The sequence below is a fragment of the Nerophis lumbriciformis genome, linkage group LG28 (assembly GCF_033978685.3).
Source record: "Nerophis lumbriciformis linkage group LG28, RoL_Nlum_v2.1, whole genome shotgun sequence".
Classification (NCBI taxonomy): Eukaryota; Metazoa; Chordata; class Actinopteri; order Syngnathiformes; family Syngnathidae; genus Nerophis; species Nerophis lumbriciformis.
This window is the reverse complement of record NC_084575.2, coordinates 34,958,513-34,976,672: the sequence shown is the minus strand read 5'-3', so window position 1 is coordinate 34,976,672 and position 18,160 is coordinate 34,958,513. Positions and strand designations below refer to the sequence as shown.

Below are 18,160 nucleotides of genomic sequence, written 5' to 3'. Positions count from 1 at the left end.
TGTTATAGTCGTATTACAAAATACAAAAAAAAAATATTCCCCTCAAAACGCTACACACAATACCCCATAATGACAAAGTTTATGTTCCTTTTTTTTGGGAAATTTTTGCAAATTCATTAAAAAAAACAACAAAAAACCCCCCAAGAAATCAAGTATTCACAGACTTTGCCAATGAGGTGAATTATACCGTGAACCATTTTCTAATATGATTGTGAGCTAGCATGTGTTTGTATTTGGTCACAGAATCCTTAAGAGGATTATTCTACTAAGGAAATACGCCCTTAGATAGCTTAAAAATTGCAGATGTCAATCACAAACTCTCCAAGAGAGTGGTGGCCTTTTCCCCCAGGAAATTGGAAACCTACAGGAATGCAGGTTTTGATTTTAGGAGGAAGTGTAAAGACATAAGCAACATCTGGTAGGAAGCCCTCACAAGTCGGAGTAGAGGATAGGGGTCGGAGGTCACCCGACTCAAACCGATCACAGAAAATAAGTTGACTGGTCAAGCAATAAACTGGGCTTTGTCCAGACTGACCGGCCCCAAGGCTAAAACAACAAAGAGTAACTGTCTTCGTGTAAAAGATGCAATAATCTCTGCTTCTTCCAATTCCTTTTCATTCATGGTGAATTGTGTATCGATTATTTGTCTCAATTAAACTTGTTAAGCAAATAAACGAGGACCATGGGGCCTTTGCCTGACACATTTGGCCGACTTACTTGAGCTGCCGCTGTTCTTCCAGTTTGGTCATGATGTCATTCAGGTTTTGACTCAGCTGAGGATGAGGAGAGAGGATGATAAAGCAGGATGCTTCAGCTCTGACCAGAAAGTTGCACTCACCTTGCTCATCTCTTTGTGGAACCTCTCCTGATGACCTGCCAAACTCTGGAATGTGTTAACATAAACGCCAACACGACTGCGCGAGCACACACACACACACACACACATCAGTCAGGCTTAATGGTCATGAGACATGTTGGATGTAGTGGCACCGTCTCACCTGTCCCACAGCACTGGAAGCTGATCTTGTAACTCCACGTTCAGCTCTTCAAAAATCTTCTGAGCGCGACCCAGCTCCTCTTCAGCCTACACACACACACACACACACACACACACACACACACACACACACACACACACACACACACACACACACACACACACACACACACACACACACACACACACACACACACACACACACACACACACACACACACACACACACACAAATAAATAAATAGTAGGTCAACAGCTAATAACACCAACAACATTATTCAGCGGCGTACATTCCAACCAATATGCCCCCTACGGACGCCGTGATGTCATGTGTTCACCTGGTTGTAGGAGAGGTTAGTCTGAGCCACCTGGTGGGCAGAGAGCAAACCCTGTGCCCAGCTTGGCGCCGCCATCTCCAACAGTGCCGCAGGCTGAGCACGCACACCATGCAGATGAAGAGGATTGGGAGGAGGGGAGGTTAGAGGGCGAGGTGGAGTGGGAGCGGGAATAAGACAAAGTAGTTCCAAACAAAGCAAACATGTTAGTGAGCGTTTGGTAAGTGACATTTTAGCAAGGCAACTGTTAGCAAACTAATATTGTACAGTGGAACCCATTATCCTTGGACCAGCTGAGTGGCGTCAACATAAGCGGTTGCCGACAAAACCGAAACAAGCCACTGCTTGCACATTATTCTCAGGGCATTCAATCGATCGCAACAGGACTGTTTGGTTTGTCTTAGAAAACGTTTCGCTCCTCATCAGTTCATGCTCATAGACTTAGATTGGTCACATCCAGTCTCACTCTTAGATTGGTCAGATCTAGTCTCACTCTTAGATTGGTCACATCCAGTCTCACTCTTAGATTGGTCACATCCAGTCTCACTCTTAGATTGGTCAGATCTAGTCTCACACTTATATTGGTCAGATCCAGTCTCACTCTTAGATTGGTCAGATCTAGTCTCACACTTAGATTGGTCAGATCTAGTCTCACTCTTAGATTGGTCAGATCTAGTCTCACTCTTAGATTGGTCAGATCTAGTCTCACACTTAGATTGGTCAGATCTAGTCTCACACTTAGATTGGTCAGATCTAGTCTCACTCTTAGATTGGTCAGATCTAGTCTCACTCTTAGATTGGTCAGCTCTAGTCTCACACTTAGATTGGTCAGATCTAGTCCAGGGGCTGGTGCCAAAACCTCAAATATTTATACTCCGAAACCAGGAGGGTGTACCTGGGCAAGGAAGGTTTCGCTTTATGGTAGTGAGAAAATCAACAGTTTTAGTCCAAACGAACAATCCTAACTGTCAAAGCCAACGACAGTCGTTGAATTTCCCCTCGTAAGCACTGAGGTATTGTGTAGCAGGACGATCGCTGTGGATCCACTACTACCAGTCCAAAATAGTCGGAATCCCCCACTTTTGCATTCCTTTCTGTGGTCAACTTCTGTGACCAGAACGTCTTCCAAGACAAATCAAACAGTCGAGTTGCGATCGACTGAATGCCCTGAGATTAGAATGACCTGGATGAATGAAAACATTCATAGATATGCTTTCACATGAACTTTGGCCAGAGACATTAGGAGAAAGATTTGTGAACCTACAGCAGTTTCTTGACATCCTCCATTTGTGCATGTTTTAAATTTAGATTTTTCTACTTTCTTATGATATTTTTACTCTCATGTACAATAGCAAAGCTGCTGCGGATAATTTCATGACAACAAAACTTTTGTGTGTGTGCTAGACACTCCAGGATTTGGTGATGTTGGGATAGTGCCATCTATCCATCCATCTTCTTCCACTTATCTGAGGTCGGGTCGCTCCTCCCGAGCAATCCCAAGGCGTTCCCAGGCCAGCCGGGAGACATAGTCTTCCCAACGTGTCCTGGGTCTTCCCCGTTGCCTCCTGCCGGTCGGATGTGCCCGAAACACCTCCCTAGGGAGGATTTCGGGTGGCATCCTGACCAGATGCCCGAACCACCTCATATGGCTCCTCTCCAGTCAGGGCTCGATGATTGTTTTTTGTGGTATTGTGTTTATCGTCTCCTGTTATCCTGGTTCCTGTTTTCCCTGCATTTCCTTTTGACATTAAAGTCATATTTTCCCGCGCTATGCCTGCCGTCTCTGCATCTTGGGGTTCACCACCAACAAATCGTGACAATTGTATTCTTATATTATTCATTTTTGCTCTTTTTTTAACCCATTTGACTGTTTTTGCTCTTTTTAACCAATTTTCAATGTTTTTTTTTATTTTTTTTTTAGTCCATCCATCCATCCATCCATCTTCTTCCGCTTATTCGAGGTCGGGTCGCGGGGGCAGCAGCCTAAGCAGGGAAGCCCAGACTTCCCTCTCCCCAGCCACTTCGTCCAGCTCCTCCCGGGGGATCCCGAGGCGTTCCCAGGCCAGCCGGGAGACATAGTCTTCCCAACGTGTCCTGGGTCTTCCCCGTGGCCTCCTACCGGTCGGACGTGCCCTAAACACCTCCCTAGGGAGGCGCTCGGGTGGCATCCTGACCAGATGCCCGAACCACCTCATCTGGCTCCTCTCGATGTGGAGGAGCAGCGGCTTTACTTTGAGCTCCCCCCGGATGACAGAGCTTCTCACCCTATCTCTAAGGGAGAGACCCGCCACCCGGCGGAGGAAACTCATTTCAGCCGCTTGTACCCGTGATCTTGTCCTTTCGGTCATAACCCAAAGCTCGTGACCATAGGTGAGGATGGGAACGTAGATCGACCGGTAAATTGAGAGCTTTGCCTTCCGGCTCAGCTCCTTCTTCACCACAACGGATCGATACAGCGTCCGCATTACTGAAGACGCCGCACCGATCCGCCTGTCGATCTCACGATCCACTCTTCCCTCACTCGTGAACAAGACTCCGAGGTACTTGAACTCCTCCACTTGGGGAAAGATCTCCTCCCCAACCCGGAGATGGCACTCCACCCTTTTCCGGGCGAGAACCATGGACTCGGACTTGGAGGTGCTGATTCTCATCCCAGTCGCTTCACACTCAGCTGCGAACCGATCCAGTGAGAGCTGAAGATCCTGGCCAGATGAAGCCATCAGGACCACATCATCTGCAAAAAGCAGAGACCTAATCCTGCAGCCACCAAACCGAATCCCCTCAACGCCTTGACTGCGCCTAGAAATTCTGTCCATAAAAGTTATGAACAGAATGGGTGACAAAGGGCAGCCTTGGCGGAGTCCAACCCTCACCGGAAACGTGTCCGACTTACTGCCGGCAATGCGGACCAAGCTCTGACACTGATCATACAGGGAGCGGACCGCCACAATCAGACAGTCCGAAACCCCATACTCTCTGAGCACTCCCCACAGGACTTCCCGAGGGACACGGTCGAATGCCTTCTCCAAGTCCACAAAGCACATGTAGACTGGTTGGGCAAACTATAGAGCTGGTCCACAGTTCCACGACCAGGACGAAAACCAAACTGTTCCTCCTGAATCCGAGGTTTTTTTTTTAGTAATTATAGTTTTTGAATGTGCCACCAGTAAGAATTGAGCTGTGCCGCACATTGGACACAATTTTTTGTTTGCAACCTTTGGTGACATTTTTTGGAGGATTAAGTCCAAATGTTTACCTTGGCAATCTTGGCCTCGTCCTTCTTCTTGCCTTTCTGTAAGGAGGAAAAGTGATGCCTGGCGCTGTCAAAGTCCACCATCTTTCTGTCGCGCTTTGCAATGCGAGCCTGTAAAAGAAGAGTGAACAGCAGCGTATTCAATGGTATTAAATAATAAATGTTTTTCTGCGCTGCCACCCTCAGAGCTCTACATTGTCACATTTGAATTTACACACCTTGATTTCAGGAAACTGAGTCAGGTAGGAATCCATGGAGGGCACCGAACTGTCTGTAATGTTCTGATGGAAGTCCAACCACATCGTGTCTGTGTCCTACAATGCACACACACACAAAGAATATATATTTAGTCAAACATGCACTAGAATGTTATCTGCGCCATAAAAGCGCACACACGGATTACGTCATTGTTTTGTAACCCGGTTGTTCAACTGGACCTCAATTCTGCTTTCTGCTTTTTTTCCTACATTTTACCTCCAAGTTATTGTCCATCTCCTTCTCTATCATCTCCTTCAGCAGGAAGGACACACGCATGCAGCAAAGAAAGTGACAACAAGAGTGAAATAAAAAGAGCTGGTGCTGAAGTCATGACAACAAGATGGGGAAAGGCGGGCAAGAGCAGTGATCAATGACCTCACCTCCACCACGGCGTCCATTTCCTCTTTGCCGAACCATTCGGGCTCATACATGTCAGCCAGACAGTCCTGCAGCCTGCGTGACGTCTCGTGCATGGCTGAAACACGTCAGGGATCATTCATCATTCTACTAAAATCACAACTCAGACATATTTTTGGTGAACACCAACAACCGAATCTTTCTAAAACCAGGGGGTATAAAAACAGACCTTTTTATTGACAGCTCTTTTAAATTTGACCAACAAATCAGTTCAGTGATCCAGAAATGCTGCTGCACGCTTGCTCACAGGGAAGAAGCGTTACAAACATGTTGTGACCCCTTTAGGATCCATTTTATTTATTTTTTAATGTTTCAGGCTGGCTCTGCCATCAGAATCTCTGTATTCTCTTGTGAGATCGCTGAGGACATGTCTCCTATAGTGCCCCAGAACTAGAAAAATAACTCGAGAATGTTGGATATAGAGAACATACAAACACTTTATTTATTAAATCACAAATATTGAAATTCAACAATTTGGTGCATTTGCAAACATCTAAAATGATGTACAAAGCAAACTATAACCTGCTAGCCAAGAATGTACAACAATTCTTCTCAACTAAAGAGTAGAAATATAACCTTAGAGGAAATTCTAATTTAAACCATTTGTATGCTCGTACAACACTTAAAACCTTTAGCATACCTGCCAACTTTTGAAATCAGAAAAACCTAGTAGCCAGGGTCCAGGAGCCGCAGGTCCCGGTAGGTACAGGACAAAGTCCTGGTGGGGGGTTCAGGCTTCGCCCCCCGACGCAAAATGATTATTAGCATTCAGACAGGTTAAGATGTTGCTAAAACCATCACTTTTCTATCAGTCACAGTGACTTTTCAAAACAAAAATATTACAGCAAAAATCATATGGGTTGATTGACATGTTTATTCTGTAAGCTAACTTCAATAGTTTGAAATTATTTTGACAGTTAATGCCAGTTATCCTGTCAACCTTTCACAAGACTTCAATTTGTTAATTGAAAGTATAAACAGTATAAACACTTTTTACAGTAAACAAATGGTAAAACAGTACTAAACAATTCCATTAAAAAAAAAAATTGGTGTCATTATTAACTTTCTGTCCAAGCTTGTATAATCTACTGCCTTGTTCAATTGTAAAAAATATTCTGTGCCTAAAATTCACATTTCTATCACAATTATCATACTGTAAACATGGTAAGCTAACTTCATTAAAATTAATAGTCCTGTCAATAGCATGGAATTACAATTCAAATGTCGTTTTTTTGTAAGCCTTTCAAAAGAATTCAAAATATGAAAAATGAATGAAAATTAATTTAAGCCATCAGACACTTGAAAAGTGGCACATCACATCTCTAATGTGATCATTTGAACTTTTCAACAGAAATAGCACTGCAAAAATATTAAGGACATACTTCTGTATTTTGGTAGTTATGCTGTCAACATTTAACAAGATTTCTTCAACTTGGACTTGAAAGCATAAAGAGTATAAACACTTTTAACAGTATAACAGTACTAAACAATTCCAATAGATAACATTGGTGTCATTACCTTTTTGTGGCTAAAATCCGAAAAACGTTGAAAGTTTTCCACTTGTATCGCTAGCAACGGCATGAGACTTGTGTTTTTTTGTCCCAACGTGGTCTTTTACATCGCTAATTCCTCCGTGTCCGATCGAAAAATCTTGTCTGCACAAGGTGCAATTCGCGTAGTTTTCACCCTTTTTGGAACGGATAATTATTCCCGGATAGGCTTTTGAATATTCTTCACGGAATGACTGCAGTTTTCTTTTCGGTTTAAGACTCGTTTGCGATTTTTCTCCGGCTGATTCCATGATCGTTCGCTCGTTTGGAAACAATGCCTCGTGCTTGGCAGCGGTGCTATAAATAGCCTCGCGCATTTAAAAAAAAAATTTTTTTTAATTAATGAAAAACCGTATTTTTTATCACTGCAACCGTAACCCGGAATAGGTTGATGAAAACCGTACTAATTACGGGAAAACCGGAGTAGTTGGCAGGTATGTAGAGGATGTTGGATATAGAGAACATACAAACACTTTATTTATTAAATCACAAATATTGAAATTCAACGATTTGGTGCATTTGCAAACGTCTAAAATTATGTACAAAGCAAACTATAACTTGCTAGCCAAGAATGTACAGCAATTCTTCTCAACTAAAGAGTAGAAATATAACCTTAGAGGAAATTCTAATTTAAAACATTTGTATGCTCGTTAGAGATGCGCGGTTTGCGGACACTACCGCGGAGTCCGCGGATTATCCGCGGGTCGGGCGGTTGAAATAAAAAAAAATTAGATTTTATCCGCGGGTCGGGTTGGGCGGTTGAAATAAAAAAAAATTAGATTTTATCCGCGGGTCGGGTCGGGCGGTTGAAATAAAAAAAATTAGATTTTAAATAGATTCAGGCGGGTGACAGTTAAACCAATTCGGAAATATATACACATAGTTAAATGTTGTTACCCACATACGAAAAACAAGCAGGCACCTGCAGCATATGCCACAACAGAAGAAGAAAAAAAAAAGAGATGGCAACGCCGGCAGCAAACGTGGTACGCGACAAACTAAAAAAGGGAATACTAAAGACCAGGGGAAAAAAAGGCCAGAAAAGTTCAGCGTGGACTCGTTTTTATGAGGTTGTAAATCAGAATGATAGTAATGCTGGCTACGTGATTTGCAAGAGCTGCGACGCTGTTTATGTCTACGACAGTCACAAAACCGGGACATCTAACATGGTGCATCACATTTGTGCAAAACCCCGAACCTCCACAAACACCCTGAGCATGAGCATTGAATGTCTCTGCTCCATTGGATCAGTCTCATTTCTTTAACAGGCAAAAGCTTTATAACCTCACTAATGCCTTGCATCGTCTATATTAGATATATAACAACGGGCGGGTGCGGGCGGGTGCGGTTTTGATTAAATAATAGTTCGGGTGGATGGCGGATGGTTGACGACTTTTGTGATGCGGTTGCGGATGAAATAATAGCCTATCCGCGCATCTCTAATGCTCGTACAACACTTAAAACCTTTAGTATATCAGTATTTGGAATTAAATGATGGAATGGATTAACCAAAGAAATGAAATAAAGCACCAATATGATTCACTTTAAGAGACTGTTCAAACTACAAGTGTTCACAAAGTACACACAACAAGAATTATGATGAACATCTTGAACCTTTTTTTTTTTATTATTTTTTTTTTATTAAGACAAAGATTATTAATGTATTTAATATTTGTTTACTTACGAAATGGGATAACATTAGGGGTGTAACGGTACACAAAAATTTCCGTTCGGTACGTACCTCGGTTTAGAGGTCACGGTTCGGTTCATTTTCGGTACAGTAAGAAAACAACAAAATATACATTTTTGGGTTATTTACTTACCAAATTTGCAAAATCTTCCACCAAAAATATTTTTCTTAGTGTAATATTTGATGTGAAGTAATGGGAACATTGGATAGGTCAATAATTCATAATAACATTGATTTTAATTCAATATTATGTTTTGAGCAATGACAGTTTGAAAGAAAAAAAAAACAGCTTTGTTTTATTAGTCAACATTGCAACTTTTTCTAAATTACATTTCACCTTTAAGCTTTTTTTATTTCACTTTTGTTATGTTTTTGTTTATTTTAATAGTATTTTTAGAATGTGCCGTGGGCCTTTAAAACATTAGCTGTGGGCCGCAAATGGCCTCCGGGGCACACTTTTGACAGCCCGGCTATAGACAATAAAAAATTAAATGTGATCAATCTATGGATAAAAAGCAGAGCCTGGCGACGCATGCGTGTTTATCATAACTCTCTCTCTCTCTCTCTGCCCCTCCCTCACCAATGCTGCTGTTTGTTTTGTTTTTAACCCCTTCTTAACCCTGAACGTACATTGAAAATACACGCAACCCTAACTCAAAATGCCGGACATTTGAGGCATTTAAGAAACTCCGCCCTGACAGCTCCGCAAAAGACGACGTATGGTCAGTCTATCCTAGCCCGTTAGCTGCTAGCATGCCGTGTGTTGTGCCTCGGTGTGCATTGTTTACACAACGTGCGTTACGCTACTTCATATGTCCGTGTGGAAACTCGTTCGGTACACCTCCGCACCGAACCGACACCCCCGTACCGAAACGGTTCAATACAAATACCGTTACACCCCTAGATAACATTGCTATGAAAAGGGGTAGGATTAAATAAGTTCAGCTTCTTCCCCCTTCTTTTCGGACGTGCTGTAATGAAACAACTGGAAATATGTGATGTATAAAATATATTTATTTTATTAATAATTTTTTAGTTGATCTTTGTAATGTCTTTTTGTGAGGAACTAAGTACAAGACTTTGGGCAGCCAGAGCTGTTGTTTTAAAGGTGTTTTATAAACAAACCTTGACCTTGGTCTCATTTACCTAAGTAAATAAGTGCTCAAGATTAATTGTCTTCTTTTGTTTTACGACAGTTGGTTTTGTTGAGCGTTTAGCTGAAGTTCTTTGGGTTAGGTGGGTGTGTAGCATGTGTGTACTGACACTAGCCTGGTGTAGACGTTACCATAGGGACACCAATGCAACCACGCTGCCCCGGATTAAGGGTTAAGGGAGATTGTCTTACTCTTCACTGCTGCCAGATAGGCTTTCAGATCCCTCTGCAACTTGGTGCCTTCTCCCTGCAGGTGAGGAAGGTCAGAAGGTCAGCGAAACAAGTTTCCATGGTAACGACGCTGCAGCTACAACGCTGCCAAGAAATGTTCAACCGAGGCGAGCGACAACAGTGGTCCTCACCATCTGCTTGTTGAAGTTGGCCACCATCTCCTCAAAGACGACGTCTTTCGTCTCGTCCGCTTTGCCGAGTTTCTGCATCACCTGAAAATGTGCCACACCAGTCAACACACTTCACATCTATCACCTTTGACCTCATGGTGGGCTCACTCAGGCGTGATTGGTGTAATAGATCAGGGCTCATAGAAAACACTGTTGTCACTAGGGCTGCAGCTAACGATTATTTTTCTATCGATTAATCTATAGATTATTTTTTCGATTAATCGGTTAATCTATAGATTATTTTTTCGATTAATCTATAGATTATTTTTCCTTTTACCGATTATTTTTTTTATTTAAAATGAAGAGGAAAAAATAAATGTAGGCCAGTTTTTTTCAAAAGGCATGGCTTTTATTTACAAAAAAAAAAGTATGGCCACTCACTCACTCAACATTGACAACAACATGACAAAATATTCTGTAACAATGTAAACATTTAAAACTTTTAACATTTAACAAAATTAAAAGTAGCTTATTTGCTTTTTAATGTGCAAATATAAAAGTAAACATCCAGTGCAAATCTTAATATTCTGGAATAGTATAAGCATTTCAAAAGTAAAAGTATTGCTTATTTTGCTTTAAAATGTGCAAAAATAAAGATAAACATCCAATACAAAAAAGTGCAAAACGGAAATATTCTGTAACAAGTGTAAACATTTCAACAAAAGTAAAAGTATTGCTTATTTGCTAAAATGTGCAAAAATAAAGCTAAACATCCAATACAAAAAAGTGTACAGTGTAAACATTTCAACAAAAGTAAAAGTATTGCTTATTTTGCTTAATAACACAACAATGATAGTATGATTAAAGTGAAAGTTAATTGTTGGTTTGTACATAGTATATGTAACTGTTAATGTTGTAAAAGGTATTTGCACAACTAATTAACGTTAGCGTTTGTGACACGTCTTGTGCCGTGGGGTTCTTTCAGGACCGACAGACTGAACGCCAGACGGCTTTGCCAGGTTTACAATCTTTTAATTTTACACAAAGTCTTTTCTCTTCCAACTGCGCGGATCGCGCACCTTGGCACGATTGCGGCGTCGCTCCCGGCGCGCCCCGCCTCGCCGCTCGCTCGCCGCCGCCGCCTCTCCACAGCGTTAAAGAGGAGCGCGTCTTTGTAAACACTGAACAGGCACGCCAAACGCGCCTCTCAGAGCGAAACGGTGCTTTAGTTTATGAATTTACAACGCAGATACAAATGACACATTCATGTTTTTGTGTAATAATGACAACGTATACGCACGCGGACGATTGACTTGTTGATGGTGATGGCAAGAACGCTGTCGGGGGTTTTCTTTTCAAATGTTCGTTCATAGCCGTTGTGCTGCTATGATAGGCCATTTCCGCTCGACACAGTGTGCATACAACAACATTATTAGGCCGTTTATTGAAATACTCCCACACTTTTGACGACTTTTGGCGTGCTTTTTTCCCCTCGCTCGCATCGTCTGCTTTGCGCTCCGCCATGACAGTAAAGTAGTGTGACGTAAATATGCGACGCGCCGACGCACAAAAACGGCGTCGACGTATTTACGTAACCGATGACGTCGACTACGTCGACGCGTCGTTTCAGCCTTAGTGGAGTTTACCATTGAAATTTGGTCATTTCCCAACCAACAACGTGGATCCAACGTTAATCAATTTACAAATACAACTTTTTAGTAAGGTTGTTTTAAAGGACATGTGTGTATAATCAATGGCTTGTGCCTTGCTGGGCTGCACTGATGGATTATTTTCTCTTTCTATTTAGTCCTATTATAAGAACATTGTCTTAAAGCACACTGAGTTTCAAAGTAATAATGCTAACATTTTATGAAATATGATTAATACATTAATTAAAAATAAAATGTGATTTGTTGAAAAAAAACTAAGCACATGGCTCTGAGCACAGAGAAGACAAATTGTGATTCCCATCTTCTGTAGAATTGTGCAGTCATGAATGTGACCAGCAAGCCACAATTAGAACGCAGATGGGGACTTCCCCAATGCCCCTAGCTCATATTTCCTTCCCTAGCGCCACCCTGGGGTTGATCTTACTACTGCAGGGTTGCAAGTGAGGAAACAAATAAAGCTGGTGAATAAGATCCCCCTCCCTGCAATATCCTTCAAATACGGCAGGGGTGTCCAAACTTTTTCCACTGAGGGCAGCACAAGGAAAAAATGTAAGCATTCGGGGCCATTTTGATATTTTTCATTTTCAAACCATAACAAAATATATGGATTTTTTTTTTAATCTTTAGGGCTCCCGGGGACCTTAAAGGGTCTCAGTCATTAAAATGTTAAAAATAAGTAAAATTATTATTATTTATTTATTTATTTAACGCTTACAGTAAATCTCTATATCAACTTCAGGTTGATAGAGTAAAAAAAAAAAAAAAGCCTTTCTGTCAAAGACAACTTTGTTTTTTATAGTAAAACTGAAATATGCAGTATTTAGTAATTAGAGCCCTAAAAGGTCAATAATGCAGGACTTTTAATTATTTAATATTTTTGAGTAATCACAGCGAAAAGTTAAATAAAATCCCACTAAATATATTTGGGATCCAAAAGGTGCCCCACTCATAAAGTGATACATTTTTATTTGTTTTTTTTTTTAACTTTCAACACCACCAAGATCAACTTCAGATATATCTGTCCATTTTACGTTTGAACTATTATTTTGTTTCTTTTATGCTCTTTTGTCAAAGAAAACTTTGATGTTTTTATAATAGCAACCACACAATATACGCAATATTTTTTTCCCACATAAAACATTTTAAAGTGAAAAAGTAATTGGAGCCATGAATAGGTCAATAATTCATTATAACATAGATTTTTTGCAATTTTTTTTTAGCAATGGAAAAAAAAATTAAAATAAAGGAAGACTTAAAAAAAAACAGCCTGCATGGCAGCTTTGTGTCAACATTGCAACTTTTTCTCGTTAGATGTCACCTCATTCCACTTTTTTAAATGTTTATTTTTAGGGCCCGCATTGCCCATTGCATAAGGACTCCCTTTGGGAGTCCTTATGCAATGGGACATAAGGACCTATTGAATTTGTAAGGTTTTATTCTTTCTTTCTTATTCTTCCGCCGCCTCTTTGAGCACTAATTTGACCCACTTAACATGCTTCAAAACTCACCATATTTGACCCACACATCAGGACCTGTGAAAATTGCCTTTTAATAAAAAAAAACGAACCCCAAAACTCAAAATTGCGCTCTAGCGCCCCCTAGGGAAAAAAAAAACAGACTGCCTGTAACTCCTACTAGGAAGGTCGGAAAGACATGAAACAAAATCCTCTATGTAGGTCTGACTTAGACCTAGTTTTCATAATTGTATATTCTTGGGCTAAAATCAACAGGAAGTTGGAAATTCCCCCTTCAAGACAAAAAAGTACTAAAAACAGTCACTTTTGCCTCTTTGAGCTGTAATTTGACCCCCTTAACATGCTTCAAAACTCACCGAACTGAACACACACATCAGGACTAGCAGAAATTGCGATCTAATAAAAAAACCTAACCTCAAATTTAAAAATTGCGCTCTAGAGCAATTTTTTAATAAAACGGAGAAAAAACTGCTCCTCGGAAGAAAAAAATGACAAAACTGCCTGTAACTCCCACTGGGAAGGTCGGAGAGACATGAAACAAAAACTTCAATGTAGGTCTCATTTAGACCTACATTTCATAAATTGACAACCAATCAACAGGAAGTTTGCTATTGCCCCTTCAAAACAACATTTTTGTAAAAACCGGTCACCTTCCTTCAAAATCTATCTCCTCTGAGCGCGTTTGTCGTTTAGGCTTCAAACTAACACAGGAGAGAGATTGAAACCTTGTGTATAAAAGTATAGAACAGCTTTTTAATACCTGCTCCGGTTTTGATTTTATGACCCTTCAAAGACCCGCTGCACTGATGCTGCTGCGCTGCTGTTTTTTTAAGATGGCTGCTCAAAAGCAGGAAGCACCAACATGCCCACACAATGCAGACAAGGTAGGTACACTAGACAAAAGTCTTGGGACACTTCAGACTAAAAGTAGACAAAAGTATTGGGACACTTAGGACTAGCACCTGCCAAATACGCGGGCCCGACCAATGCTGCTTGCAGCTTTAATTTATTTTTGTGATACTAGCAATTTTGCAATTTTTGCAGAATGTGTGGCGGGTCGGTAAACAATTAGCTGCGGGCCGCACTTTGGACACCCCTGAAATACGGGATAAAGAACCACTTGTGTGCTCACACATGCCCGCAATGTGCCGGTGTTCCGTTTCAGCACCCAGAAATACACACAGATACTTTGTGGCAATGAGAGTAACGGGGAGGTGGGGGTGGGCACTATTCATAGATGTGTGACCCCCGCCATCCCACAAGGCATGCTGGGGGAAAAAACACAGGTTTTCACCCCAAGAAGCGTGGCCTTGGATGATTTCAAATCTATGTGACTCCTCTCTAAGATATCGGGCACCAAAACAAAATCTTTCACTTCCTTCGTCTACCTTTCTAGCGCACAAAGAAGGGTGAGAGCCCGGGCTGCAAGGCGACGCCATGAGAGACAGCTGCGGCCGACGCCCTCATGAACACCCCCCCACCCCCGCCCCCCATGACAGCCGGGCACCACATGGATGACGATGACCCTTTGACCTTCTTCGTTCCTCCTCCAGGCTGTGTCGTGGCAGCTTTCATGAAATATCAATGAGCTAATCGTATACTTTAGTCCGTCTCCTCTTTTATGCTTGCAACTCCGTGCACACACTTGATGCAGAAAGTGTGCACGTGTGTGTGTGTGTGTGTGTGTGTGTGTGTGTGTGTGTGTGTGTGTGTGTGTGTGTGTGTGTGTGTGTTTGTCACGCGGCTGTGAGGTGATTAAAAGCTAAAGTAGACAAGCTGCAACGAGACGAAACATTTGACATCACTTCTTTCTTTTCTCCATGCAACACAACTTTTGCTTGTTTTGCTTTTGCTGCCAACACGTTTCCCCCCCCCCCTCACTTCCTTCAAAGTAATATTCTAACTTTGAAGAAATTGAGGAATTTTCTTGCCAACTGGTTGGCTAGATGAAAATGTCAACAATAGTATCTTTAGCAAATTGATGCTCGTGTGTTGAAATCTGTAATTGTCAGTCTCCTCCCAAACTGAAGTGTTTTGGTTGATGTACGTTGTTTATGTCGGGGCTGCCTGACAATCACACATTTTTTAAGTGCGAAACACAAATAAAAATGTACATCAATCAGTTATTTTGTTTGGAAAATGTTAAAACTTCACAAGCACACATTTTGGTGTTGTTTAGTGATCAATTGTCCAAAAAGGGGCACCCCTGGTTTATTTGTTTGTATATTGTAAGGCTGAAACGACGCGTCGACGTAGTCGACGTCATCGGTTACGTAAATACGTCGACGCCGTTTTTGTGCGTCGGCGCGTCGCATATTTACGTCACACTACTGTCATGGCGGAGCGCAAAGCAGACGATGCGAGCGAGGGGAAAAAGCACGCCAAAAGTCGTCAAAAGTGTCGGAGTATTTCAATAAACGGCCTAATAATGTTGTTGTATGCACACTGTGTCGAGCGGAAATGGCCTATCATAGCAGCACAACGGCTATGAACGAACATTTGAAAAGAAAACCCCCGACAGCGTTCTTGCCATCACCATCAACAAGTCAATCGTCCGCGTGCGTATACGTTGTCATTATTACACAAAAACATGAATGTGTCATTTGTATCTGCGTTGTAAATTCATAAACTAAAGCACCGTTTGCTCTGAGAGGCGCGTTTGGCGTGCCTGTTCAGTGTTTACAAAGACGCGCTCCTCTTAAACGCTGTGGAGAGGCGGCGGCGGCGAGCGAGCGGCGAGGCGGGGCGCGCCGGGAGCGACGCCGCAAGAGACAGGGGACGACGAGCGAGCGAGGAAGAGGAGCTGAAAAGCGAGGAAAGAAAGAGAAAAGAGTTGGAAGAGAAAAGACTGTGTAAAATTAAAAGATTGTAAACCTGGCAAAGCCGTCTGGCGTTCAGTCTGTCGGTCCTGAAAGAACCCCACGGCACAAGACGTGTCACAAACGCTAACGTTAATTAGTTGTGCAAATACCTTTTACAACATTAACAGTTACATATACTATGTACAAACCAACAATTAACTTTCACTTTAATCATACTATCATTGTTGTGTTATTAAGCAAAATAAGCAATACTTTTACTTTTGTTGAAATGTTTACACTGTACACTTTTTTGTATTGGATGTTTAGCTTTATTTTTGCACATTTTAGCAAATAAGCAATACTTTTACTTTTGTTGAAATGTTTACACTTGTTACAGAATATTTCCGTTTTTGCACTTTTTTGTATTGGATGTTTATCTTTATTTTTGCACATTTTAAAGCAAAATAAGCAATACTTTTACTTTTTAAATGCTTATACTATTCCAGAATATTAAGATTTGCACTGGATGTTTACTTTTATATTTGCACATTAAAAAGCAAATAAGCTACTTTTAATTTTGTTAAATGTTAAAAGTTTTAAATGTTTACATTGTTACAGAATATTTTGTCATGTTGTTGTCAATGTTGACTGAGTGGCCATACTTTTTTTTTTGTAAATAAAAGCCATGCCTTTTGAAAAAACTGGCCTACATTTATTTTTTCCTCTTCATTTTAAATAAAAAAAATAATCGGTAAAAGGAAAAATAATCTATAGATTAATCGAAAAAATAATCTATAGATTAACCGATTAATCGAAAAAAATAATCTATAGATTAATCGATAGAAAAATAATCGTTAGCTGCAGCCCTAGTATATTGTTTGTTTACAAACTGAAGGAATAGGATAAAGGCGGGTTGGGGGGGAAAAAAACAAAAGATAACAAAGCAGCTTTTACTTGTATTCTTTATTTTGCACTACTAAGGGACAAGCGGTCGAAAATGGATGGATGGACTACTGACTTCTTTTTTTTTTGTAACAATTGTATTTATAAAATAATTAGTGGATAGTTATATTATGTTAGCATACCTGCCAACTTTTGAAATCAGAAAAACCTAGTAGCCAGGGTCCAGGGGCCGCAGGCCCCGGTAGGTCCAGGACAAAGTCCTGGTGGGGGGTTCCTTCGCCCCCCGACGCAAAATGATTGATTGCATTCAGACAGGTTAAAATGTTGCTAAAACCATCACTTTTCTATCAGTCACAGTGACTTTTCAAAACAAAAATATTACAGCAAAAATCATATGGGTTGATTGACATGTTGATTCTGTAAGCTAACTTCAATAGTTTGAAATTATTTTGACAGTTAATGCCAGTTATCCTGTCAACCTTTCACAAGACTTCAATTTGTTCATTGAAAGTATAAACACTTTTTACAGTAAACAAATGGTAAAACAGTACTAAACAATTCCATTAAAAAAAAAAATTGGTGTCATTATTAACTTTCTGTCCAAGCTTGTATAATCTACTGCCTTGTTCAATTGTAAAAAATATTCTGTGCCTAAAATTCACATTTCTATCACAATTATCATACTGTAAACATGGTAAGCTAACTTCATTAAAATTAATAGTCCTGTCAATAGCATGGAATTACAATTCAAATGTAGTTTTTTTTGTAAGCCTTTCAAAAGAATTCAAAATATGGAAAATTAATTGAAGCCATCAGACACTTGAAAAGTGGCACATCACATCTCTAATGTAATCATTTGAACTTTTCAACAGAAATAGCACTGCAAAAATATTAAGGACATACTTCTGTATTTTGGTAGTTATGCTGTCAACATTTAACAAGATTTCTTCAACTTGGACTTGAAAGCATAAATAGTATAAACACTTTTAACAGTATAACAGTACTAAACAATTCCAATAGATAACATTGGTGTCATTACCTTTTTGTTTGCTCAATTATTGCCTCCGTAAATAAATATTCGGCATTTATCACATCCAAAGAATCTGTTTGGGCGACGAAAAACGTTGAAAGTTTTCCACTTGTATCGCTAGCAACGGCATTAGACTTGTGTTTTTTTGTCCCAACGTGGTCTTTTACATCGCTAATTCCTCCGTGTCCGATCGAAAAATCTTGTCTGCACAAGGTGCAATTCGCGTAGTTTTCACCCTTTTTGGAACGGATAATTATTCCCGGATAGGCTTTTGAATATTCTTCACG

At 40.6% G+C, this 18,160-nt stretch overlaps 1 protein-coding gene across 7 annotated transcripts in view; it reads right to left on the bottom strand.

Annotated features, from left to right (window-relative positions):
* bin1b (bridging integrator 1b) overlaps positions 1–18,160 on the bottom strand; it is a 33,226-nt gene that overhangs the window by 8,822 nt on the left and 6,244 nt on the right. For 4 of the 7 annotated variants that reach the window (XM_061924109.1, XM_061924111.1, XM_061924116.1 and 1 more), the window contains exons 2-11: positions 10,016–10,096; positions 9,846–9,900; positions 5,224–5,318; positions 5,060–5,095; positions 4,804–4,899; positions 4,589–4,696; positions 1,336–1,428; positions 999–1,084; positions 839–914; positions 718–773 (exon numbers count right to left, since the gene is read on the bottom strand). In XM_061924109.1, the coding sequence (XP_061780093.1) occupies positions 718–773; positions 839–914; positions 999–1,084; positions 1,336–1,428; positions 4,589–4,696; positions 4,804–4,899; positions 5,060–5,095; positions 5,224–5,318; positions 9,846–9,900; positions 10,016–10,096 (782 nt within the window). The remainder of the gene's footprint in view (positions 1–717; positions 774–838; positions 915–998; positions 1,085–1,335; positions 1,429–4,588; positions 4,697–4,803; positions 4,900–5,059; positions 5,096–5,223; positions 5,319–9,845; positions 9,901–10,015; positions 10,097–18,160) is intronic. The other 3 variants (XM_061924112.1, XM_061924110.1, XM_061924113.1) reach the window with 3 other exon arrangements.